At 51.1% G+C, this 25,501-nt stretch overlaps 1 protein-coding gene across 3 annotated transcripts in view; it reads right to left on the bottom strand.

The window, feature by feature from the left end:
* The window catches only part of Afap1 (actin filament associated protein 1), a 116,233-nt gene that overhangs the window by 61,833 nt on the left and 28,899 nt on the right, over positions 1–25,501 (bottom strand). For 2 of the 3 annotated variants that reach the window (XM_013506784.1, XM_013506787.1), the window contains one exon: positions 978–1,106. In XM_013506784.1, coding sequence (XP_013362238.1) covers positions 978–1,104 — 127 coding nt within the window. In that variant the 5' untranslated portion in view covers positions 1,105–1,106. Of the gene's footprint in view, positions 1–977; positions 1,107–2,854; positions 2,878–25,501 lie in introns of those variants that run through there. The other variant, XM_013506786.1, reaches the window with a different exon arrangement.

Here is a 25,501-nt window from a genome sequence, read left to right as displayed (position 1 = left end):
GGGGAGGGGAGGGGAGGGGAGAGCCTGACAGCAACATCACCAGCTGGAAGGGTGGAGCCTGTTGCACCTGAGGCCACAGGGCCTCACCCGGGCTCTCACCTGGGCTTCTGCTCCAGGCAGCACTTACTCAGATGCGAAGGGGACAGACACGCCCTGAGGAGCCCATACGTTTTCTCCTTTCTCCACGCCCCCGCCCTCTGTAGTGCTCCTACATACTGGACCCAGCATCGTCACACCTGGCTACATTCCCCGGCCCTATTTTGTTTTATTTTTCATTTTGAGACAGAGTTTTGCTGAGTCATTAAGTTGCCCAGGCTGGGCTCCCACTTGGGACCCTCCTGCCTCGGCCTTCCAGATGTTGAGATTATAGGGCTGCGCCTGGGAATGTGGATTTTGCAAGTGCCCCCCCTGCTCCCTAACTGGTAAGGCTGGTGTGGTGCCTATGCTGCTTGTGTAAGCAGCATGGCTTACATGGAGCACCTGCCCTTCCCAGAGTTGAGTTCTGCCCTGTGCCAGGCACAGAGTGCCCACACGATCTGCCCAAGGAAGAGCCTTGGGCACTGAGTCTCAGCAGCTTCCTGAGCAGAATGCTACTCAGGGGCTGAGGACAGAATGGGCTCTGGGATACTCATGGGGCAAGAGCACACAAAAGCCCAACACGGGGTTCCCCAGCCTCACCCGGGTCTCTCTCCTTCTGGTGGGGTGGGCGGAGTCTCCTCACCACCGCACACGTGCCCTGGGCCTGCCAAGTACAGCTGCGTGCGGGGTGCTGTGAGTCCGTCTAGGGAATCTAGGGCGCCCAGGTCTCTGTGAATTCCTGAAGGCTTTACCTTTTACACCCGGATGAACAGCACCTGGTGCATGTGGAGCCTTCCGTGAAAAGTTGATGAATAAGTAACCTCATGAGGATGAACAAATGAAGGAGGTGGAATTAGGAACCCTGCAGAAGCCAGGAGAGACCTGAAGAAGGGGCTCACCTCGAGAGGACTGTATCCGAAGCAGGATGTTGGTCAGCACCGCCTTCTTCTCCCTGACAGTGGACGTTAGGTATTCATGGTCCAGAAGCTCAAGAAAGAGGCGAAGTTCAACTATTAACTCTTCCATCGCTGAAAACAGAGGAAACAGGAGGAAGGGCGTTACTAGCCCCTTAGCTGCAAATGTCAAAATCACCCACACAGTACCGCATGCTTAGTCTGATCATTAAATTCGCATTCTAGCCTGAAAAGCAAGTCAGCTGAAACCAGGGCAACTAAAGACCTGCACATCCTTTTTCCTGCAGTTTGGCTCGGAGGTAGCAGAGCCCAGTGGCGGAGGCCCAAAAGCCGCTGCCACAGGCGGTGTCAGACTCAGGCCTGAGGTCAACACCCGCAGTCAGGATGTGACACTAAATTCCAGTGGGAAGCAGGGGATGGGAGTTTAAGACTATGCCAGTTTGCCAGTAACTCCTAGGGTACGACTTCAGAAGCCCAACGCCCAACCTCCTGCCTCTGCCGGCACTTTGTGATAACTAAGTGGGTTTGGGGTTGCAGTTTGGACACTCGGTCTCTAAAAGGTTCGCCATCACGGCTCTAAAGAAACCCATTCCAGCGACTGTCTGAGTTGTGACCCACCTTGCCCACCTCTTCCGTGTGGCATCCTTCTAACTTGGAAGAATGAGTAACAGGCCAGCTCTGACTTGATTCTAGCTCAGCAGACTTTTATCACTTCAAGGAAACAAGAGGCAACATTTGTTGCCGATGGCAAAATCTAAGCTTTCAGGAGGAAACAGTAATTTGGAAACTTTGTAACCGCCACCTGAAGAGCACTTTACTCTCCAATACAGAGAAGACACAGGCGCAACAGTAACCCACCTGATTATTCCATGTTGTATAAAGAGTCTACATTTGGGGAATCTGCCAAAGTGGGTAAAAGTATCCTTGTTAAAATGCAAAATAAACAGACATTCACATAGCAGAGGCCAGTTCCGCCTGGGATTTCACCTCAGGGGGAGTCAGAAGGGTTGAACTGAGTTTCAGGGTTGGGTCAAAGAGCACCCTCTGCTCCTGAAAAGGATGTGGGGAGATTTCCCCCTCCACCTGCTTCCTTGCATGGGGCCAGGGTTTCCACCTACACTTCCCATCACCTCAATTGTCGGGACCAAGAAGTAGATGCAAGGATCCAGCATCTTCTACCAAGCTAGATACGAAACACACTTGCAAAACTATGAAGCAATGCTACACCTCTAATTATCTCATTTGGGTAAATGCAAATACTGTGTGTGTGTGTGTGTGTACAGAGCAATGGTGCTAAAAGCTAGAAGCAAAAGTGTTACAAATGTTCAGAAGTCTATGTTCAACCCACAGAACTCCACCCCCATCTTCCCTCTGTCCTTTCAAATCACATGTATCCCGCCAGGTTTACACTGGGTCCCCCTGACAGCAATGATACCTAAAGATCTAACAGAACATCACCTATGCTCTGACCCCCCTACACTGTCCCAAGGATGTCACACCGCCCCCTCCAGAGCCCAAGTGGTCTGGTGTGATCAACCTGGGGGAACAGTGCCCTCTGCCATAGGGTAGACCCCAGGCAGCCAATTTCCCCTGCAGGGCCCTGCTGTGCCTCGCATGAGGATCCACCCACCTGGCCAGCACATCCCCCCTGCCCCTGTGCATCCCACCTGGGACTATGCCACTCTAGGTAGTGGCTCTGATACGGAAATGCAGGAACTGTGCAGTGGCTCTTTAAGCACACTCGTGCCAAGGACAGAAGCCACTGGTATGGCTTATATCTAGATGCACCAGCACACACAGCCCCATGTGCTCACAGATGTGGCTTTTGAAAGGTGACTGGATCAGGGGGATGTGACACTCACCATGGATGTGACATTCATGTGATGTTGGGAGGTTGAAGGAGGTGGTCACTGGGGGGCGTGGCCCGGAAGGGTCTATCTCCTTCCTCATCCCTTGATCTCTGCTGCTTCCTGCCTGCCCTGCCATGGACTGTTTCTCCTCCACCAGGCCCCTGTGCTGTGCCAGCCCTGGAGCCAGTCAGTTGTGGACTAAAACCTCTACAAACTGTGAGCCAAAATAAACCTCTCCTTCGGCTCCTCCTGGTCACGTCTCCCCAGCTGCATTACGTGGTCACCTCCTGCCACCTGTCCTGATGACACCCCTCGTCTTGACCGGGGGTGCTGCTGACTGTACACTTGCTGGCCTGGGGTGCATTTGGTGCTTGTGGGGATTTGTTTCTCCTCACAGTAGCTGGTCCACCAGGTACGAGCAGGTCCTACGCTTTGCTCATCTCGCAGCCAAGAGCACAGCGCTCACAGCTCATCACTGAAAGAACAACTGCTAAAATCAGGGGCTTCAGGGCCCGGGATGTAGCTCAGCGGCACAAGTGCCTGCCTGGAAGCGCAAGGTCCTGAGTTCAATTCCCAGTACCAAAAACAAAGCAAAACAAAACAAAATCAGGGGCTTCGCATGTTCTCAGGGCATGGGGTAAAAGGCGCTGTGCTAGGCACCCATACATGGCCTGTCACAGACAGAGCACCTAGTGACCACTGGGTATACAGTGAGAACTCAGTGTGGCTGGAATCATCCGTTAGGGCACAGGGTTTTTTTTTTTTTTTTTTTTTTTTTGTCTTTTTGAGACAGAGTCTCGCTGTGCATTCAGGCTGGCCTTGATATCACTTTGCAGCCCAGGCTGGCCTCAAACTTACAACAATCCTCCTGCCTCAGCCTCCCAAGTGCTGGGATTACAGGCTGCACCACCACGCCCAGCAGGGCACAGGGTTCTATGGCAGCGGTGACAGGGCCAGTGCAGCACTGGACATCTGGCCTGCCGGGCTAGCGAGTGGGCAATGACAGCACACTGTGAGCGGGAGGAGTGACCCTACCAGGTAGGGGCAAGGGTGAGGAGGAGTCCAGCACCTGTGGAGAAGCCCCTCTCCAATAATCTGCTGGAACTAACATGGCTCCGGGACTCCTGACTGACTGGCCTGTCTTCCCACAAGCCAGGTCCACAGCAGCAGAGAATGACATGGCTTTCCATGTTTGCCAGGAGCTCTCAGGCAGGCTTAGCTTCTGCAGCTGCAGAAACAGGTTAAGGAAGGGTGTCCCTGCCTACGGTCAAAGAGTTAATAAGAGCCCAAACGGGGATCAGAACCAGGATCACTGATTTTGTGTGGTACTGCTTTCATACCACGGTGCTGACTCTGCATTGCAGAGTGGAAGAGGACATTACTCCCCCGAGATGACCTTCATGTGACCTCTCACGGCACAGGAAGGGTATCTACACAATTACATCCTCCAAGACCATTACTCAGGCTGTGCTTTATACTCCTATTTTCCAGATAGGTCCTTATATTACGAACAGTCTTTGAGTAGATGAATTCATCCAACCCTCTCAATTTGCGAGGACAGTGGGGGCTCAGGAGGGAAGGGGCTTGGTCAAGAACGAATCTGCGCACCTCTCCCTCCCTCTGTGCAACCCTGACCCTGAGCTGTATCCTCTCAGAGTAAAACTGCTCACATTCCAACACCCGAAATGCTTCCACATCGTTTATCTCATTCTCTCATCAGGATCTTATTATCTCTGAAATACTGCAGACAAGAGAAAAGATTAAGAAAAGCAAAGTGACGGGCCGAGGCAGCAGGCTGGGGAGGGACAGCCCAGCCCTGAGAGCCCCTCCTCTGTCCATCACCTCAAAAAAACTTCAAATCCAGATGGTTTTAGGATGTTCTCCCAAAACAGAACACCAAGGTGACAGCATCAGCTGTTCTAGAGGATAGAAACAAACAACTTTTCAGTCTGTCTTTTTTGGAAGCATGTGCTTAAACCTTAGAGTTTAAGCACAAGAAAGAAAACCAAAGACCAACCTCACTAACACATGTCAATGTGAAAACCCTAAATAAAATACTCGCAAAGGCAAACAACACAACACGTTAACATGACATCATGACCAGGTGAACGGACAGAGCCATTCATTCCCGGATCACAGGGCGTCCGGCAAATCTTACGCAGTCGGCCCCACTGACACATCCAAGGATTAAATGATTTGCTCCACAGGCTCTGGCTACATTCAGTACTTGATAACTGCTCCCGATCTTTAAAAAACAAAACAAACTGATAAGACAGTTCCTTAGTTTAATAAAATGTGTGTACCAGCATTAAAAATAAAGCAACATGCTATCCTAGTGAGGAAACACAGAGGTTCTGTGAAAGGCAGAAACCGGTCAGGAGGTCGCTTCTCAGGCCTTGACACTGCTCTGCCACGCGGGCCGGACTGTCCTCTCCCAAGGTGCCTGGGACCACAAGTGCTCCGCGCCCTGGGGCAGCATCTCACGCTTGGGGTGTCTCATGCATGGGGGTGTGGACACAGGCCTCTCCAGCCTAGCACGCCTAAACAAAACATCCCAAACCCAAAAAACTCCGAGATCTCAAACTTTCTGAGCATCATGTTACCATTCAAAAAGTTTTGCGTTTTGGATTTTCACATTAAAGGTGTTCAATCTGTATCAGCCAAGGCAGTTAGAAAACAGCTGGAAACCTCAGCATGAAAAAGGAAAGTATAAAATTGCCTCTATTCACAGCTGATGTGAAAGCATATCTGCAAAAAAAACCAAAGAATCAATAATAAAACCAAAACAAATAATAAAAATATTAGTAAGCAGAGGAGAGATGAAAACTACAGCATTCTGCATGTTTATTTTTTATCAAACAATAAACAGCCCGAAGAGACAATGGAATACAAGATCCTGGTTATAATAAAAATATTTAAAATAACTTAGCAAAAGATATAAAAACTTGAAATTTTGAAAACACTCCTAAAGACAAAGAAGTAAACCTGAACAAATAGAAAGATTTTCCTTGATTTGGGTTAGGATAATTTCATGTCAAAAAGATGTCAATTCTAACCTAAATTAACAACTACTTTTAATGTGACTCCAATAAATATACTAACACATTTTGTTTTGTTTCTGAAACTAAACAAATGGTTCTAAGGTTCACGTAGAAAATAAGAACTTGAGGATATCTCAGAACAATGAAGAGCGACCAGACCTCTGTCTCCCGAAACGCTAGGAAGATTCTGTCACTGAAACAGCGTCACACTGACCCATGAACTCCCGGCTGGATCAACAGAACAGAACAGAAAGTCTGGGAATGGACTCAAATTCACATGGAAATGCAGCATACAGGAAAAGGCAATGCCTCCAGATCAGCAAAAGAGACAGTCAACTCAGTAATTAGGGCAAATAGCTCAAAGCAGTAGCCGCCGCTGGAGGAGGCTAAAATTGACCACATACCACCATATACCAGAAAATCTTCAGAGATATTTGAGAATCTAAACATAAGAAACAAAACGATTCAAGTCCTAGAAGAAAGAGGGAAATGCTTTCATAAACTGGGCCGGGGAGAAGATCGTCTAACTGGGACTCAGAGTCAGATGTAAAAACCCAAGACGGGCCCAGGAGGTGATACGGAACACGCGTGCGTCCCAGCGAATGGGGAGTCTGGGCTACAGCCCCATGGGGGACAAGGAGGGCACAGTGTGTGTGTGCCTGTCCTCAGGGGGAGGGCACAGCGGGGCACGCCTGCCTCGTGCCAACTCTCCCGGGGCTAGCCACAGCCAGTCCTCCGCACGCTGGAGAACAGAGTCACCCCTCGCTCTGGGATGCTGGCCTGGATCCGAACTCCCGCTCAGCAGCTCCAGGCCAGGCCCGCACGTCCCTTCTGTGCTTCTTCCCATGACTTCTCGAGCCCCGTGACCCACCAGCCCCAGGTTCTTCTCCGTCCACATCTGCTTGTGCCTCACATCCAGTAGTTCCCAGGCCCAGCACGCTTGCTCTGCCCACGCTGGCCTCTGCTCGGTCCCTCACATCCCCCTGCACCTGGTTCTCTCTCCTGACAGCCCGAGGGGTCTGATCAGCTCTGTCCTGGGGACCTGGGGGCAGGAGGCAGCCTTCGGGCAGGGACCCCTGTCTGACTTCCCCTCGCATGAAATGTCTAACAAGCTGCCCGAGAAAGCCTCAGTAACACGTGGTGAATTAGTCACTGGTGCCTTCCTAATTCTCCACAGCAGACAAAATCCCTGAATATCTTACAGAATAAATCACAGACACACCAGCTCGTCTGCTAGCACCCTGAGGCCTCTGTGAGTGGGACATCCCATTCAAAGTGGAGAAAGCGATTCCCTCAGTTCACTTCCTCTGGCGGCTGACGGTCACTGGCAGTGCCCTCACCGTGAGAGCGACTGGGGCTCTGCGGCCTCGCAGCGGACTGGCTGGGACGCGAGCGAGGGCCTTGCATATTTTCCCTTATAGGGTTACAGTTCAGACTCCCCTCGGCCTCTTCCAAATATTTCCACAAGCCTCTGCAGATAATCTAAATGGGCTGCTTAAAGGTTGATCTAAGAAATCCCAGAAAAACCAGCCCAGCCTTAGCTGCCGTCTGGGTGGAAACGTTCCCTGGGGAGAGGACATCTGGAGTCTTTAACGGCCCAGATGACCATGGGAGGAGAGCGGGGTGGCTCTGCATGCAAGTCACCGTGTCCCTGACTCGCAGCCCCAGATGAAAAGCTGCTATCTGCCCAGCAAGACCGCAGGGTCTCTGGGACCCGAGACCCCGAGAGTACCTGGGGTGAAATCCACAGCACACATTCTTTGGGGTAATGATCGTGATCCTTAAGAGTCAGAGGAATTCGGGCCTGGATGAGGGGAATCCTAATCGAAACATCCTCCTACTGCTCGACAGAAAGCAAGAGTCAGAGGTGAGTCCGGATGCATTTCGCTCACCACAACGATACACATGCCCAGCTCACATGGCAGGACCCACACTTTTTGTGCCCAGGCTGGGAGGAGACACTGGATGTTAAACCAGGCTGGCGGCCAACGAGAATCAAAGGTGAGATCCTGAAAGCACAGATTCCCTTCCACGCACATCCTTCCATTTAATCCAGCGGTCAAGCTGTTCGATGCCCACCATGTTTCACGACTGTACTCAAAATTTACAGCCGAGTGAGATGCAGTCGGAGACATCGCAGGACTCCTGGTCCAGAGCCGCGGGCACACAGGTGGCTCACAGAACCGCTCCTCCAGGAGAGGGACAAGTGGTGCTTGGGTCTCTGGGCTGAGAAGAGAGACCCAGAACCGGCTGTAGACGAGAAGAGGCAAGGTCGCTAGAGGACATGATGACAGCGACGGAAGCGCGGGCCGGGAGTGCAAAGCTACGCTCTATGTATTGCAAGAAATGCTGCAGGTGTCCTGAGCGCAATGACAATAGATCCATTGCACGAATACCAGGCGTCCACGTGTGGGGTATACAGTGATACACAGGACAGACGTGATTCCTTACACACAAGCACGGAGAGAAGCAAACTGTATACAGGTAAATAAAAACTCAGAACTTATCCTGGAGACCATGAACAGAAGACACCAGGTGTGGGCTGCGGCCCAGCGGCAGAACACTGCCCAGCTATGCCCAAGGCCCCGGGCTGCGTCTCTAGCGCCCCAAATAACAGCAACAACAATGCAAAAGACATCCAGCGGACAATTCTATATCAACTCCCAAAGGCTCTTGTTTTATTCTGCTGTGTCAATTAGTAGAAATAAACCTGGAACAAAATCACCTATACAATGCTGCAAACTGTACCGGAAACAAAAAAAACAAACCAACCAAACCCAAAACAAGGCCACGATGCAGCCATCTGCAAAGAGCACTAATGAACCACGAGGCCTATCTCTGTTACTTTTCTCTCACTGCTCAGACAAAATACCCGACACTCAAATTAAAGGAGGAAGGGCTGATTTAGCTCACAGTTTGTGGGAGATTTCAGTCTGTAATCAGCTGGCTCCCAGGTGGCACGGCAAGAGCAAAAGGCCAGAGCAAGCCTCTTATCCCCCCTTATATTGTAAGCAGGCTACCACTCCCGGGGTGGTGCAGCACTCGCACCATCTCCTGCCCTCCTCTTGCGCAGGCTCAGGATGTTTACAAAGAGAGGCCCCTGGCCCCCTGCTGAGTGGCTTAGTTAAACTTCTACATTTCTCAAGTTGACACAATGCATCAACCATTACAACGCCTTTCTGTTTTGGTGGTGGTGGAGGGGTGAACCCAGGGCCTTTGCACCCAGCTGCATTCCCAGCCCTTCCTTAATTCTGAGACAACAGATGATCTCACTCAGTTGCTAAATTGTCCAGGCTTTGCACACACTTGCAGTCCTCCTTCCTCAGCCTCCCAGTGTGCTGGGTTTACAGGAATGCATTGCCACACCCAGCTTTACTGAGGCTTCCTATCAGGTACCTCAGTCTACCAGGCAACCCTGGACCTCAGTACTTCCTAGATACGAAGTATCACTCCCTGTTTGACACTATGATCACTCACTTAATCATCATACTATTCGCTTTTACCCCATAAAGAACAGTTTGTAATTTTACGAATACTTTGACACAAAAACCTTTTAAAACATGAAATCTCAATCATGTACCTCAGACAAACACGATGCTTACTACGCAGAAAGGATTTACAGCCTGGCAGGTCTCACACCTCCCATGGCACCGCCTCGTCTGAGCCCTAGGCCGGTGCCTAACAGTGCTGGTGCCCTGCGCTGACCCTGTGCCAGGAGCCCCTCAGGATCAAGAGGGCATCAGCGCAGGGCGAAGTGGGGCCGGGAGACGGGACAGTAACAACCTCACACCCGCAAGCTTGGCGGCTTCTGAGACACCAACAACGTGAAGACGTGTGAATCTGAACTCTGCTGCGTTACACACAGCTCCAGGCGCTGTGTCACAAGTGAGCGCCACCAAACACCTCAGGGAAAAGCACACACAAAAAAGGCAAGGGCTGACAAACAGTAAGACACCACAAGGACCCAAAATAAACGCTTACCCCTCATGAACACAGTCACAATTTTAGCAAATCAAGCTAAATGCTACACAAAAAAAGGTAACACTAGGTAGGGGCTGGGGATTTAGCTCAGCGGCAAAGTGCCTGCCTGGCAAGCACAGGGTCGTGAGTTCAATTCCCTGTACTGGAAGAAGAAAAAAAAAAACACAAAAAACAAAAATAAAAAAGGTAACTCTAGATGGGATGGGGGTTAGGCTTGGATTAGGGTTGGTGGTGACTGGGTTTGTTTTGTTCTGTTTTGTTTTTGTGACACTGGGGATTGAACCTGGGGCCTTCACACTGAGCTATGTCCCCAGCTCCTTTTATCAAAACAGGGTCTTCCTGAATTGCCCAGGTGGAACTTGAACTTGGGATCTTCCTGCCTCGGCCTCCCAAGTGGTGGGATCACATGCACACACCATCACACTCAGCTAGGATTAGTTTAACACTAGGAAATCAGTAAGCATAATTCACCAAAATTAGCAGACTACGGAAGAAAACTTACACGGCCATGTCCTCAGAGGGAGAAAAGGCATTTGATGAAACCCAACACCCAGTCATGACTGGGGGAGGGGACTAAGGAGATGAGGAATGCTTTCAGGGGGGAGGGCTTTCAGCCCAGGGAAAGGCCTGGCAAAGAGCCTGTTTCTGTGCTTTATCCGTTTATCAGACATCAGGGTAAAGAGCTGGCTGCTTTCACGACGCGATGGAGAACAGTACAGTATTATCTGTTCTCACTGCACCAACTCATTACGCAAAAATCGAGTGTCTCTGCGTGCTTGCAGTAAACAATACAGAGGAAACTGAACTAGTAAAACACTATTTTAGCTTGGCATGGTGGTGTATGCCTGTAATCCCAGCTCTCTGGGAGGCTGAGGCAGGAGGACTGCAAGTTCAAACCCAGCCCAGGCAACTTAGTGACTTAGTGAGACTGAGTCTCAAAACTAAAAAGGGCTAGTGATGCAGTTCAGTACAAAAGCTCTGGGTTCAACCCCAGAAAGGAGAAAGGAAAGAAAGAAAGAGGGCTGGGGATTTAGCTCAGAGGCATCAGGGCCTACCCAGCAAGCACAAGGTCCCGAGTTCAATTCCTGGTACCAAAAAAAAAAAAAAGGAATTAGAAAGTAGCTGGGAGTGTTGGCACACACCTATAATCCCAGCACTTGGCACTTGGGAGGCTGAGGCAGGAGGATCATCATGAGTGTGAGACCAGCCTGCGCTACAAAGTGAGCTCAAGGCCAGCCTGAACTGCATAGCGAGACCCTGTCTCAAAAAGTCAAGAGAAAGAAAGAAAGAAAGAAAGATACACAAGACAGCTAAGATAATTGTACCACTAATTTCTATTGGTTTATTGAAAGAAACATTTAACCCTTAATTGCTTAATCAATATTGCATGTCTATATCTGGTAATCTGAACAACTACTTTGAAGATAACAATATGCAATATAACAACCGTTGTTAATTTCCTATCATCTTGTTTTGAAATTCTGTATTGTTTTTATTGGTTTTTCCCTTATTTTTTATTCTCTTTAAAATAAAAAAAAATTAAAAAGTGCTCTGGGTTCAACCTTGTGTTGCAAAAACAAAAAAAATAAAAACAAAACAAAACAAAAAAACTATAGTAGCATCAAAAACACAAAATACTTCAGGATGAATTTGACAAACCAAGAGCAAGTCAAGCACACACAATGAAAACTACAAACCATTGCTGAGCTAAATTCTAGGAGACCTGAAAAACTAGAGCAAGGGCCCGTGTTTGTGGATCATTAGAATCAGTATTGTTAAAATCGTAACGTATCAATTCAACTCACCTTAACCCAAATCCCAGCAGATACCTTGTAGACACTGACAGGCTGAACCTAAAATTTGTGAAATGCAAAGGACTTGGGACAGCTAAAACAACTCTGAAGGTAAATGAAAGACGACGTAATCACCAGCTCTCAAAACTGAAAAACCAGAGTAGCGGCACAGCGAAGCTAGAACTTGGCATAGAATAGGGCGCCTGATAGCATCCTATGGAAACACAGCCAGACGTGTTTGTTCACATGTTATCTATCTATGGCTGCTTCGGAAGTATCAGAGCAGAAACTGGGAAACCGCAACACAGACTTCATGGCTTGCAAACCTAAAATAGTTACAGTCTACCTGAAAAGAGCACCTGCCAGCCAGGAGGCCAGGAGCACAGATGAAAGTCCAGCTGTGCCTCAGAGCAGAGCCCCGTGAGTTCATGGGGAAGGGTGCTGATTTAAACAATGAGGCCAGACCCACTGAGGTGCTGCATACAGACAATTTCTAAACGGCAATAAGCCCTTTACCTCATACCACACACAGAAATTAGCTGGAATCGGGGCACAGGCCTACATGTAAAAGCTAAAACTTTAAAACTGAACTCAGCGAAGATTTCTGTAAATAAGAGACAAAACACAGAACTATGAAAGAAGAACCTTGTAAGTTACATGCCACAAAAATCAAAAATGCATGCTCTTGAAAAATACTTTTACAAAAATAAAACAGCAAGCCACAGACTGGGAAAAATATCTGCAAAATATGCATATATCTAATAAAGGATTTGTGCTTGGAACATATTTTTTTCTAAACCTCAGCCATACCAATACTACAATTTTTAAAGTTGGACAAAAGATCTAAATAGACACTTCACCCAAGAAGATGTAAGAGCAACCAAAAAGCACATAAAGAGATGCTGTGTGCCATTTGTTAGGGAAATTCACATTAAACTACAATGAAATGTCACATTTCCCCATGAACGGCCAACGCGACAAACGCCGCCCCCCGCATGTCACTGGGATGGGAAGGAAGGGAGCTCTGAGCACTGCTCCTGGCACGTGGGGTGATGCACCAGACTGGGAACAGCTGGGCAATTTCTTACAGGTTAAACACGCACCTGCGGATGCACACTGCACCCTCTGATAGGGCCGGAGCCTCTGTTCTCCATGGGGGAGGAATCTTCTCCAAAGAAAATGGGTTGGCAACAGGGACAAAAATCCTGCTGCTTATATGGATAGAGCACAGCCTCCAAAACACCATGCACAGTGTCCTAAATACCAGTGGACAAAAAAATGTCTGAAAAGGTTTCCTGGGGATAATAACAACAACAAAAAGATTGAGAGACACTGGTATTTACTAAGACAACTAAAAACTATACTGTGGTGGACTGACAACTGGTGGTGGTCAACTTGCAACACCCAGCTGAACTGAACCAGCGCGGTGCTGGGTGTGGGAGCCCACCTGAGTATTACTGTCAGCAGCATGAGAGGCAGACCTGGAGAACAAGAGAAGCTGTTAGAGAGTAGCTGGCTCTCTTGGAGGAGCTTGTCATGCTAGCTTTCCTGATGAACTCGGCTGTTCTCATTGTCAAAAGAGCTCGGGACCTCGCTGTCCCTGAGAATGGCTACGGTTCATTTTGGGGGAGCTCTGGTCCTCACACTGAGCATCGCTTCCTGGCTGCAGTGGGGAAGATGGTGCACTGCTCAGTCTCCTGGAGAAGCTTGCTGTGTTGGCTTTCCTGATGGGAACTCAGCTGTCCTGATCATCCAAGGAGCTCGGGAACTCACTGTCACTGAGGATGGCTGTGGCACCTTTCAGGGGAGCTCTGGTTCTTACTTTGAGCGTCACTTCCTGGCTCCAGTTCAGATCCCTCAGCCTGCTAGCACAGATCCTTCATCTTGCTGGCACGGACTTTCCAGCATCCACCACAGCCAGTGCAGATCTGTGAAATGGGCCTGCATGAGACATTGTCAGGGGCTCTTAGCCTCCAGTCAGACTCGTGGGAGGCATTGTTATGGGCTCTAGGTCTTCAGCTGGATTCGTGTAGGACATTATTGTGGGATCCAGGTCCTTACCTGGATTCTTTGGTCTTAGTGTATTGACAGATTTCCTGCACTCTTTTTGTGTACGTCTCTTTGAGTGACTATTAGGAAATAATCCTATAAACTATGTGTCCTATATTAAATTGTTCCCCCTTGCAAAACCCCAAACTACAACATATACAGATTCAGAGGAAGCTTTATTGGTAAAAGTAAAGAACAAGAAAAACCCAAATAAAACAAGCACAGCACATGAAATTGGGAACAAGTGAACGGGTAGAACAAGTTGTGGTGGAAGGCCGTTGGCGTTCCAGCATCCAGGTCACACTCTGCTCTACACACTGCCATTAGATCATGCACCCATTTACAGGCTTCCATCCTGTCCTCCTAGTCTTTGGAGAGCACAGGCACGTAAGGGTCAGGGCACCCATCTCCTCCAGGTTTGCCCAGGGCAGCGCTGGCTTCACCTATGATCCACCATAGTTACTAGGAGAGTCAGGCCTCTCCCACCCGCAGTCCTCCTCACTGAAGACCCCAGACTTCACGGCCATCCGCTCGGGTCCCTTCTCAAGCTCCAGACCCTCCTGCCCTTCACCACGACTCACCACGCCCAAGAGCCCGTGGGTGCCGGCAGCCCAGCAGTCCACAGAGGGATGAGCAGACAAAGGAGCACAGTCTGCGTGCACAAGGGAAGGCGGCTCACTCAGCGCAGAGAAGGAAGGGGTCCCAAGCCCACTGCCACTTCGGGGACCCCAAGACCGTGTGCCAAGTGGACAAGCCAGTCACTACAGGAACAAGCGCTGCAGGGCCCCACTCACATGAAGTTGCAGGAAGCAGAAAATTCAGAGACAGTAAGTGGAAGGGTGGGTGCCTGGGGGCGGGGGACAGCTTCCACTCAGAAGGATGGAACGTGTAGAGGTGGAGGGTGACAGCTGTGCAGCAGTGGGGTGTGATTAGAGCCTCTGAACTGAACTCGTAACACTCGACAGCCACACTTCTAACAAAACAAATACGAACAATAAGAATGGTGGTTTGCTCCCACTCTAAATGTGTGAGGGCTCTAAGCTCCCTGCGGTCCAGCCCCAGTGTCCCTGCAAGCTCAGTGCCTCACTGTTCCCCTCTCATGGGGCAGCATGGCCTGATCCAATATTTTCAGGTGGCTGCTTGGACTTCCTGCTGATGACTTTAGTTCATGATCTCAGGGCCGCCCTGGCCCTGGCCCCTCCCTTACCCAACAATCACGACTCCTCTCTTCCAAGTCGAGGCAAAGCCGGTCCAGGGGGCCTTGTGGGCCTGAGGCCAACCCCACAGGGGTTCACGGCAGACCAAGCCCCTCTTTGTCTGTGCTCCTGGCCCTGATCATAAGTCAACTTGCTTAGAAATTTGCTCATAAAATAGGGAGCTCTTCACTATCTAGCAAGAACTGAACAGTAAAAGAAAAGTCTGCACCATTTCTAATAGCATTAAAACATGCAGACTTCACAAGGATAGACTTTAACTCGGCAAAAGACCTATGAACCCACAAAATGGGGAGGAAAATACAGTAAGACCTAAGCCAAGGGAGAGAGACAGGAGTCACAGCGTGCCAGAGCCCACACGGCTACAGAGTCACTCTCCCTGCTAGAACGACTGCTAGAAAGTCATTCTCCCTAAGTCATCTGCGGACCCAACAGAACCCCAGCTAAGATCCCAGCCGTGGGCGATTTGGGGCCCAAAAGAAAAAAGGCTATTTCTAAAATTAAAAGCACAAGGATACATAAACAATCTCGAGCAAAAGAACAATGCTGAAGACTTCTGCTGCCTACTGTCAAGGCTTGGGACACAGCCACAATAATCAACCAGTGTGGTACTGGCGTTCAGATAGCTCAGAAAGACAGAACAAAGCCCAGAAACAAGTCCACACATAAATGGACAATGGGCGTGTGATCGAGTCACCCAGACAATTCAGCGGAGGACAAACACCCTCTGGAACAGAGATACTGGGTATCAATATGGAAAAGCTCTGGTCTCCACCCCTCAATCACACCACATAAAAAACCTAAAGGCCTGAAGAGAAAGCATAACACATTTACAGACACCAGAGGAGAAAACCTTAAACCATAAACCAAAGTTTATGGCTTTGGGTTAGGCCAAGATTTCCAAGGATACTGAAAGTACTAACACAAAAATGAACAAACAGAATTTTTAAATGAAATCACTAAGAGAAAATGGGAAGAAAACATTTGCAATACAGTACCTGTGTCTGGCAAAACACAGAAAGATAGCCTAATAAAAAACAAAGAGTAGGAGATGTTTCACCACTAGTCATCAGGTGAACACAGACTGAAATCACCACAGCAAGCCCCAATACCAGAGTAATTAAAATTTAAATGAGCAGTGAATTGTGAAAAACCCAGAATCCTTGTTGCCGTGTGGTGTTTGGTGGTTCTCAGCTTTAGCTATCCCATCCAAAGAACTGGACAGGACAACAGAGGAGTGTGGAAAGGTTACATCTATTTATTTAATTAATTAAAATTTTTTTCAGGCAGGGTCTCACACTATGTAGTTCAGCCTGGCCTTGAACTTGGTCATGTAGCCCAGGCTGGCCTTAAGCTCATGGGGATCCCGTTGCCTCAGCCTCCTGAGTGCTGGGATTACAGGCATGTGCCACCATGCCTGGCAGTAAAATTTATTTAAAGTGAAAGAAGAAAAAAAAAAAAGTGAAGAACAGAAGTGCAAAAAGAGGTGAGAAAAGTGAAGATATGTCCTGCATTCAGGATGGGCTGCTGCAAAAGCAGGACAGCAGTGGCTGCAGTGGCCAAGTCGATGGCCATTGTCTTCTATATCCTCTCTCACCGTCTGATACCGTCCTTTGGAAGTTGTTCTGCACATGAATTCTGGCTGACTTGACAGTTTTCCATGATTGACAGTTCATGCCCTATTGTCCAGCCAGCTTGCCCCACCCTAATCTCCTGCCTCACTTACTTTCCAGGTAGGAAGGAACAGAGAGCAATCCCTCTGGGGGACTGCAGCTTCTCATAAGGCCAAAGGTGACTTACCATATAAGCAGTGATTCACTCCCAAAGGCTTACCCAAGACAGTGTGGCACATATCCACACAGGAACATGCCAGCTCTACTCAGGAGAGCTCAAACGAGCATAATCTAAAGGGCCATCCTCAAGCAGATGAAGAAACAAATTGTGCTGTGTCACACAATGGAATCCCCACCCAGACACTTAACCCAGATGGATCTCAGAACGTCTACGTGGAAGACGCTAATAAAGCACACAGTGCACTTCCACTGTTACAAGATTCCAGGCCAGCAAATGTGTCTGCAGCATGGATCTAGCTGATCGGTGGTCACCTGGGCCTGTGTGGCAGGAAAGACAAGGTAAAGGCAGTGAGTGAATTCTAGGGGTAAGAGAAGAGTTGTGTCATCTTCACAGACTGGGACTCTGGGAGCCCAAGAAGGCCCCTGGGGCTGTAGGTCAGAGTTGGAGAAAAAATCCTCAGTCCCAGGGATGTGGAATCCAACAGGAAACACTACACTCTGCCTGGGGGCATGAGGTCTGCACAAGCAGGACGTAGGAAGAGGCTCTGCTCCACAACAGTGTGAACTCAGACAGCGAACCTGTGGGACGGCTCAGCATATGAAGGACTAGCTCTGCTTTCCTAGGAGGAGAGGCAGGGTCCAGCCACAGGCTGCAGGAGGAAAGGGCAGTGCACCCTGACACTGTATCGAAGAGAAGGTGTAAAACCATAAATAAAAGGGAATGGTGGGAAGACTGGGCTTAAGCATCGCCTCATTAAATAAAAACAAAGCTGGCTTTATTCTCCTTTTGTGGGTGAGGAAAAAGAAATTTAGAAAGATGAATATCCCACGTGGCCGGAAAGGACAAGAGCAACTCAAACCCAACCATTCTGTCTTCCCCCAAAGCTGGAAAGACCCTGCTGAAGTGCAGCGGAGGCGAGGTGGTGCAAAGGCTCACACCAATAACCCGCAATGTCACCCTGGCTACAGGGAGCGTCCACAGTATAAGGGAAGGCAAAGGAGCCAGTGCAGATCACGCCCTCTGCCGACCACCCCCTGCCCTGACTGAATTACCGCTTAATGACGGGACTTCTAAGTCACAGGGCCTCCGGGAAGGTCTCTCCTCCAGGGCTGTGGCCTTCCAAAGCCGACACCGAGGCCCAGGGAGCAAAGGGGTGTCCAGTGGCACAGGGCCAGTCAGCAAGCCAGAGAGAACTAAAACTCAACCCTGGTGACCCAAAGGCTGCTCTCCTGATGGCACCCCCGCTAAGACAAGCAGCGCATCACAATGGCCTGGCATTGCCTCTAAGGAGGAGCATTCCTTAGAACACCACTTAGGCTGTGGCAAGGCGTGGAAGGCCGCCCTGCCAGCCTGCGCTGCCCGAGGCCACCTGCTCTGGCCTGCAGTTCTCAGAGCGGCAGGTGGCTGACACTGCTGACACAGGGACGGCAGCTTTGTGCGGGAGGGGGCGGTGGCTCTGCGCTGGCGACAGCCCTCTGTGTTCCCGGGAGACACAAGGACGGCTTGGGGTGCAGAGAAGGGAGCCCTGGGGACGCCCAGGCACCAGCTGTGAGACACCACACTGCAAACAACCGAGGCGCCAGCCGTATCCCATTCAGCTCCATCTAGTCACACCCCAGCTCAATGAAAGGAGCCTCCAGCCATTATTTCATTGGCCAAAAAGCCTGCACTAATGAGGTTATGGAAACAGTAACTTCGGGTCCACGGACAGAGAGAAGCCAGCAGCTTCCGGAACCCAGATCCCCCCCGGACAGACCTCCGGCATCTGTGACTCCCGCAGACTTCATCCTAGTGCAGGTCAGCTCACACCCTTGGCCCCAGCCTGCACCTGTCAGTCAAGGGCGGTCACAGAGGAGAATGGGGAGCAGGAATATCCCCCTTGAGATAGCGGGAGACAAGGAGAGGGCCAAAACACGTGGCCGGGAGATAGGACAGAGCACTCACCCGTGACCTGTCAGGTACTGCTGTGACAGATGGGGAAACTGAGGCACTGGGGGGCAGAGGGATCACAGGAGTGATCTAGTCTACAACTCTCTGTGCTGCTCCACAGGAGCGAGCAACAGCACCACCTTTCTATGGGGGCCCGACACCAGTCGTGACTCTGCCAAGCTGTCTGAAGACATGAGGAGATGCAAAGCTGTTTGCCCAGCACACAAGCCACTTTATTCTATCTTCAGTGTAAGAAAACGAGTGACGGAGGGTTCCTGGGAACGTTCCAGACTGGCCGCCCACATTGCGCTTCTCCCACAGCGCATCACGGAGCCACCCCTTGCCCCGGGGTCTTGTTACAGGTGGATCTGCCTCCTGGGTCTGTATTTCGAGCCAGCACCTGGTAACCCCAACACACCAGTCCACGGGCCTCACTGGGGAAGCCCAGCCCTAGGCCTCGGGCCTTGGTGCACCAAGGAAAGGGTGTTTGACAATGTCCTGAAGAAACAATAAAGAGGCCACTGTCGCCCCCTGCACGGTCTCAGTGAGCCCCAGAGGCCTTCCACAGAGCCTGAAGTCAAGTCACCTCCCCACACGGGGAGGGAGGTAAACAAGCAGTGAGGTCCCCAACCCTGCGCTTGGTGTCTGGCGGATAATCCCCACACTCACATTCAGCAAGACCTGAAACAACTCAGGAGCAGTACGAGTCTGCACGGCTCCCTCCCCACCTAGTCGGGGCTGACACGACAGCCCAAATCTGGCCCCATGCCCGTCCCTGGCACACAGCCCCGGCATCCGCCGTTCATCACCTGGGACGGCCCTCGGAGGGCAACAGACGGTTGAGCAACCACAGCAAAAATGGAAAGCTCAAAATATTTGCCATCCTGTCGCCAGCCTGAACCCTGAACTCACCGACAGTCCTGTGCGTCTCAGGCTCGTTCCCTTGCAGGAGTGAAAGACAGACGCCAGAACCACGTGCTTCCAACTGGCGAACGAGAGTCGTCCCATGACCACAGCCCGAGAACTCGAGGCCAGCTGGGCCAGGTGCAGGCACCATACAGACACTCGGAATCATTATAGTCTCATTATCATGATAAAAACACACCCACTGGCACCATGACAGATCCGCCCATGCCCATGTTGGCATGGGCACCTGACTCCGGGAAATGTGTCCTTCCCATGAGAAGCCCTACAGCCGCATTCGAGCCTACCCTTGTTGCAGCTGCTCTGAATATTCAGGGGATTAATCTCCAAAAAACAAGAAGCTGTCACTCAAGACAAAGGACCCCATTCTAGCACTGCAGAGCGCTCGGAGCAGTGTGGCTCTTGAGGCTGGAAGCAAGCCTATCGCAAGGCAGGCCTAGGGGCTGCAAGCTGGGACCCAGGGTGAGGGGTGGCCTCCACCTGCCCAAATCCCCAGCCTCCACTCGGCCTGCTCCTGCTGCAAATCTGTGCATAGCTCTTTCTCCACTGCCCCTTCCTGCAGCCGGGCCTCTGAGTTCTTCTGAGTCCTAGGAAGGACTGCTCACAGGAAGTGCTGTGGCCCTGGGCCCCACTCCCTTCCAAGTCTCCCCTGCTGGCCCGGAGGAGGAGTCTCAGGCTTCTGACAAGCAGGCACAAGATCCAGCCTCAAGCTGCCAGGGGAGAAAAGGCTGAGCCGCTCCTCGGGGACAGGCTGCGAGGCCAGCATCTGTTTTGGTCGCGGCTCCCGGCAGATGGATCCCAACACTGAGCATATGGGCACAGGGGTGGGGTGGCGGGCACAGCGACTGGGTAACATATGTCAAGGTGTTAATGGAAGCAAATTAGAGGAGCCAGTGCGCACACACTAGATGTTTCAGGACTGGGAGCTGCCATCCTCTAAGCAGACGAGCGCCAGGCTCCAGGAAAGCGCGACGACAACCGTCTGGACCCCGAGAACGGCACAGACCAAGGCCCTGGAAGGACGGGGCCAGCATTCTCCCCCATACACTGCTGCAGTACTTTGCCTCCGAGTGCAAAGGGCGGGTAACCAGGGACTCATCTGCACTGTGGCTGTGGTATTTTGGGTTTTTTCTAAATGTCCGATGTAAAGAACTTAGCAGAGCCCTTAACATATGAAAAAAATCCTCAGTAAGTGTTGACAAGTACCACCATCACAATCAGCATAATTATTATCTGTGAAAAAGAAGCTGTTAAAGGATAATCCGCGCCTTAAAGAGAGGTGAGAAGAATTAAATAAAGATGGCAGGTCACATGCGGGCCACGTGGCAACCAGAGTAAGTGCTCAGATCACCGGAGCGATTTCTCTCCTACAGAAACCAAACTGTCTCCCTCATAGGTTTCACGGAACACCGATAAGCTCAGTGAGAACCGCTCTTCTAAACAAGCTGCTATTTAAAAAAAGAAGAATGCACGGTGGAGGCTCGGTGCCAGCATTCTGAGGTGAGAAAATGAGCGCTCCAGAAGTTTAACTGACTCACTCAAGGACATAAAACAAACGGTGACAAACCCACGTCTGCTCACTAAGCAACAGGCACTGCTGAAAATATGAACAATCTTACGATTATCAGCTCACTCATCCTTGCCTGAATAAAGCAAAAAGGCCACCTTTGCCGGTATCAATTATCCCTAAAGCACACGCACTCCTGAAGGGGCCCCCCCGACCACAGGGAGATGTCTTTTCAATGCCTACAACACAGTACAGCCCACTGCTAAACGATTAACAACCGCACACATTTAGTTTCCAGTCTGTCCCCAGGGGGAGGACCTGGAAGTTCCAAAGTCGCCTCAGCCAGAGCCTAGGACAGCTCTCGTCCGAGTCACTGGACGGCTTCCCGTTTCAGGGCCGCCGCGCACACTCGGTACCTTCTCCACCGCCCGCAGCGCCTGACTTGCTGTACCTGTGCCGGTCACCCACGTCTGCACACTTCTCCCGGGCTGTCTCCACCTCCCCTTCCCACCCGGAAGGGTGAGCTGCCCACCTGCACACCCCGCTTCCTCTCCTCATTAGGGGATTCATCCAACCAGCAATGTGCAATGCCGTCTACACCGTGAGCCCTCCTACATTTCCACCTTCGCGCTGGACCTCTGCCCTCGATTCCAAACTCGCGTTTCCGGCTGCCTGCTGCAGGGAGGCTGCACTCACAGGAAGCTGGCCCACGGATGCTGGGTCATGACTAATGGCCTGTGTGGACATGGGGCCTGCGCGACTTCGGGGGCGGGGATAAAGAATGGCGGAGACGAAGCTGGAGGAGGCTGAGCAGGAACGGGGCTGCACGAGAAACAGGAGCGGCGGAGAGCAGGCGGCGTCGGCACCAAGGCAAGCCGAGTGTCCGCTACCTCCCAGCAGGCGGCCGGCAGAGGGTGACTGTGGCCGCCCCGCAACAACAGGTGCCGGGCACACTGCGTCTTCTGGCGTCCCGGCCCCATCCGCGCCCGCCGTGCTCGGTGCTGGAATCGCTGACCTACGGTGGAGGCTGCTCACGGTCCCTAGGGTTGGCTTGCTGTCCTTTCTCCCTGACACTCCTGGGCCTCCTTGCCCTCCAGTGCCCGAAGCAACTTCCGGCTGCCCAGTCCAGCACACGCCCCGGCCCAGGACTGTGCCTCCTGTCTTCCAGCCGCTCTGGCGGCCTGTGAAGGGTCTTCCCTAAAGCTCTCGCTCCCACTGTCCAACCGTCCCACGCTTGGCCCCACTGCCGAGATGTCGCCCAGGCCCGGCACCCTCTTCTCTCGCCCAGATCCCTGGAAAAGCCCTCTTCTCCTGCACCCCTAATCCTAGCTTTCACTCTGAAACACTCAGAATTTATCCACCGAGAGCACGGTGCAAGGCTGCAGCGTCTGAGTGACGGGCACCCGGAAAGTCTCCGTACTTTATTCCTGCAACTTTTCCATAGGCCTGATTTATTTCAAAACGAAGAGTTAAAGGGTAGGAAAGCACGTATTTCCCTCGGTGAGGCCTCCCCCGGGCAACCTAGGGACTCTCCCTGAAGCCCGAACTGAAACACAGAGTCCTCACCCACCGCTGTGGAGTAGATACAGTCTGTGTCCGCGGGGTTCATGCGCTGGGAGCCCTGACCTTGGTGTGGCCGTGTTAGGGAGCCGCGGCACCCTTCAGAGGTGGGGCCTGTGTGAGGTCGCTCCCGGGCCCTCCCCAGCAGGCCTGCTGTCAGGTGACCGGTGAAGGTGCCCTCACAGAAGCCAAACCAGTGAACTTTCTGATATTCAAATTTCAGCCTCCAACACTGTGAGCGAAATGAAGCATTTTTTTTTTATAAACTGCACAGCCTCCGCAGGTGTTTCCTGACAGCCACAGCAAACTGGCTCACTCCCACGCTCTGCCTTACTGTGCTCCGCAAGAGGAATACACGTACATGGGTTTCTTAAGGAACGTGCACCCCACGCACAGCCTGTCCTTCACTAGCTCTCAGTGCCATGGGAAGGGAATACCAAAGGGGTACAAGCAAGGGGGTCAGGGGTGCACAAGTGTGGCACACACTAAAGATCCAGGCAGCCCCCTGGGCGGGTGGCCCCTATGGGCACCCCTGCTGGTGCCCCTAGGAGTCTCTATCACTGTGCACATCTGCTTCCCTCGGGCTACAGGCCTCCTGAGCATCAGTCCCAGGGCCCAGCAAGGTCCTGGTGTAACAGGCTCGCATACACCACCAGCCAAGAGCTAGGGGCCGGGTGGGAGATGAGGCCAGGAACAGTTTGTCAGCCAACACTACTGCACAGAATGCGCTGATACACAAATTATGTTTTCTTGTTGGAAGAAAAGATGCAGTCACAAAATATCTTTTCTCAGGAAAGAAGGAGAGATGTCAAAACATTCGTTGTCCGTGTCTACCACTAACACTGGCAGATGAGCCTGAAAAGCCTTGGCCTCTAATAACATTTCCATCCCCAACACCGGAGAAAGTGAGGTCCAAAAACACCAGCAGACGGCCAGGGGACTCCCAGCTTGTTTATCTAGAACCCTCCGGGGGCCAAAGGTGGGCAGCAGAAGCAGACTGTGGTGCGGGCACCTGGTAGCGTGCTGAGAAGTACTGGGAGGCTTGGAAGAGGTCCGAACCAGGTACAGCAAGCAGGTCCCAACCACCGAAAACCCTCACTGATTCACAGTGACCACCTGAGAGGCTGAGCTTTTAAAGAAACAGGTGCATAATCGTGTGAGAGATCACCTGGACAACTCTTCTCGAAAGAAGAGCAGTTATCTCCATTTTGGCTAAATGTGGCCCTTTCTGCATATATTACAGCACTATAATTTTTTTTCTTTTTTTGGTACTGGGAATTGAACTCATGACCTTGTGCTTGCCAGGCAGGCACTGTGCCACTGAGCTAAATCCCCAGCCCCCGTTTTCTGCATGTATTGAGGTGTGCAGAGCTGGCTGGGACTTTTCCTTATCCCCTCAATTGGCTTTAGGCGATGCATATCGGTCCAGCCGAGATGCTGATGAGTAGTCCTTGAAGCAAGGTGACGGGCCGTGTTTCCCCACCCCCACAGCTCCCAAATAAACATGTGTGAGCTGGGCCCGATGGAGCTGTGCTCGGGATGAGCCTCGTGATAAGAGACTGTGGCTTCCCAGGGCATAAAAGATTACACATCAGAGCTGAAGCACTGACGCCAAAACATCAGATACTGCTTCAATTGTGTTATGCAGATTACTCTTTCTGCATATTGCAGAGGTGATTTGGGGCCTCCTACCTAGCCCAGCTCACAGCACTCATGTACGCCCCACCACTCTCACAGTCACTCATCCTCAAGCCACTCCCTTCTTCACGAATTAACAAAACCCAGGTTCAGCCCTGGGTCAGGGCCTTTGCTCTAGTTAGCCATCACTGTAGCTGGACTTAGGACCCCTCGGCTCCCCACAACTACAAAAACGCCTCAGCGTCTTTATTCTTGCTGTAGGTTGCACTGAAGTGGCGGACTCTGGAATTAATTCACTAGAATTCCAATAACTTTTCCGTGGGATTAGCAATTAATAATCAGTGCAGCAAAAGGCTGGCAGATGTGTCAGCTCTGTGGTCTAAACTGTATCCAAGCCTAAGACTGAGCCACAGCAAGCACCTCCAGCAGCACTGCCAGAGAGAGACACATCAAGCATGCATTTGAAGAGCCAGGCATGGTGGAGCACGCCTGTAATCCCAGCACTCGGGAGGTTGAGGCAGGAGGATCATTGCAAGTTCAAGACCAGCCAGGGTTACAAAGTGAGCTCAAGGTCAGCCTGAGCTGCACAGGGAGACGCTGTCTCAAAAAAAAAAAACTAAACTAAAAACATGCATTTGGCTAGAAACATAACTGTCTCTAGCAAATTCACATGGAATAAATCCTGACTTATCAGAACGTGCAAGAATGACATCTGCAATGATTACAACTATCAGTGAAACCACTAAATCTCCACAGCCCCGCCCTAAGAAGGCATGCGCAAACTCTCTGCGTATCCAGGACACAGCCTGTCTTGCCCTGCTAAAGAATGAAGGACGTGTGCCTGCAGAAACGTCTCTGTTCTTGGTTCCAGCAAACTGTCCTCTCTGGTGCAGCTCCATGCTAGAGTGGCCGTGTCTTTCTGCAGCCAACAGCAGCATGTTACAGAAATAATCAAGGAAACCCAGGCAAAGCTGAGAGGTACAGGTTCGGGGAGCCAGATGCATCCTCAGCAGGTGGGAGAGGGTGAATGAGAGGACAGCCATGCGGGTGTTGTCTCTGCCATGGGGCAGGTGGCTGTCACAAGTGTCCTTGGATCCAACGACCCTGAGCAGGTCCTGACCGTAGCGGATTCTATAGATGCATAAATGTAAACCGCCACACACAACGGCAACCAGTCAACAAGAAACCACAGGCGCAGCTTTTAAAAAGAGCTAAAAGGCCAAGCACAG

The sequence above is a fragment of the Chinchilla lanigera genome, unplaced genomic scaffold (genome assembly GCF_000276665.1).
Source record: "Chinchilla lanigera isolate Chin_1 unplaced genomic scaffold, ChiLan1.0 scaffold00113, whole genome shotgun sequence".
NCBI lineage: Eukaryota > Metazoa > Chordata > Mammalia > Rodentia > Chinchillidae > Chinchilla > Chinchilla lanigera.
This window is presented reverse-complemented; position numbering and strand designations above follow the sequence as displayed.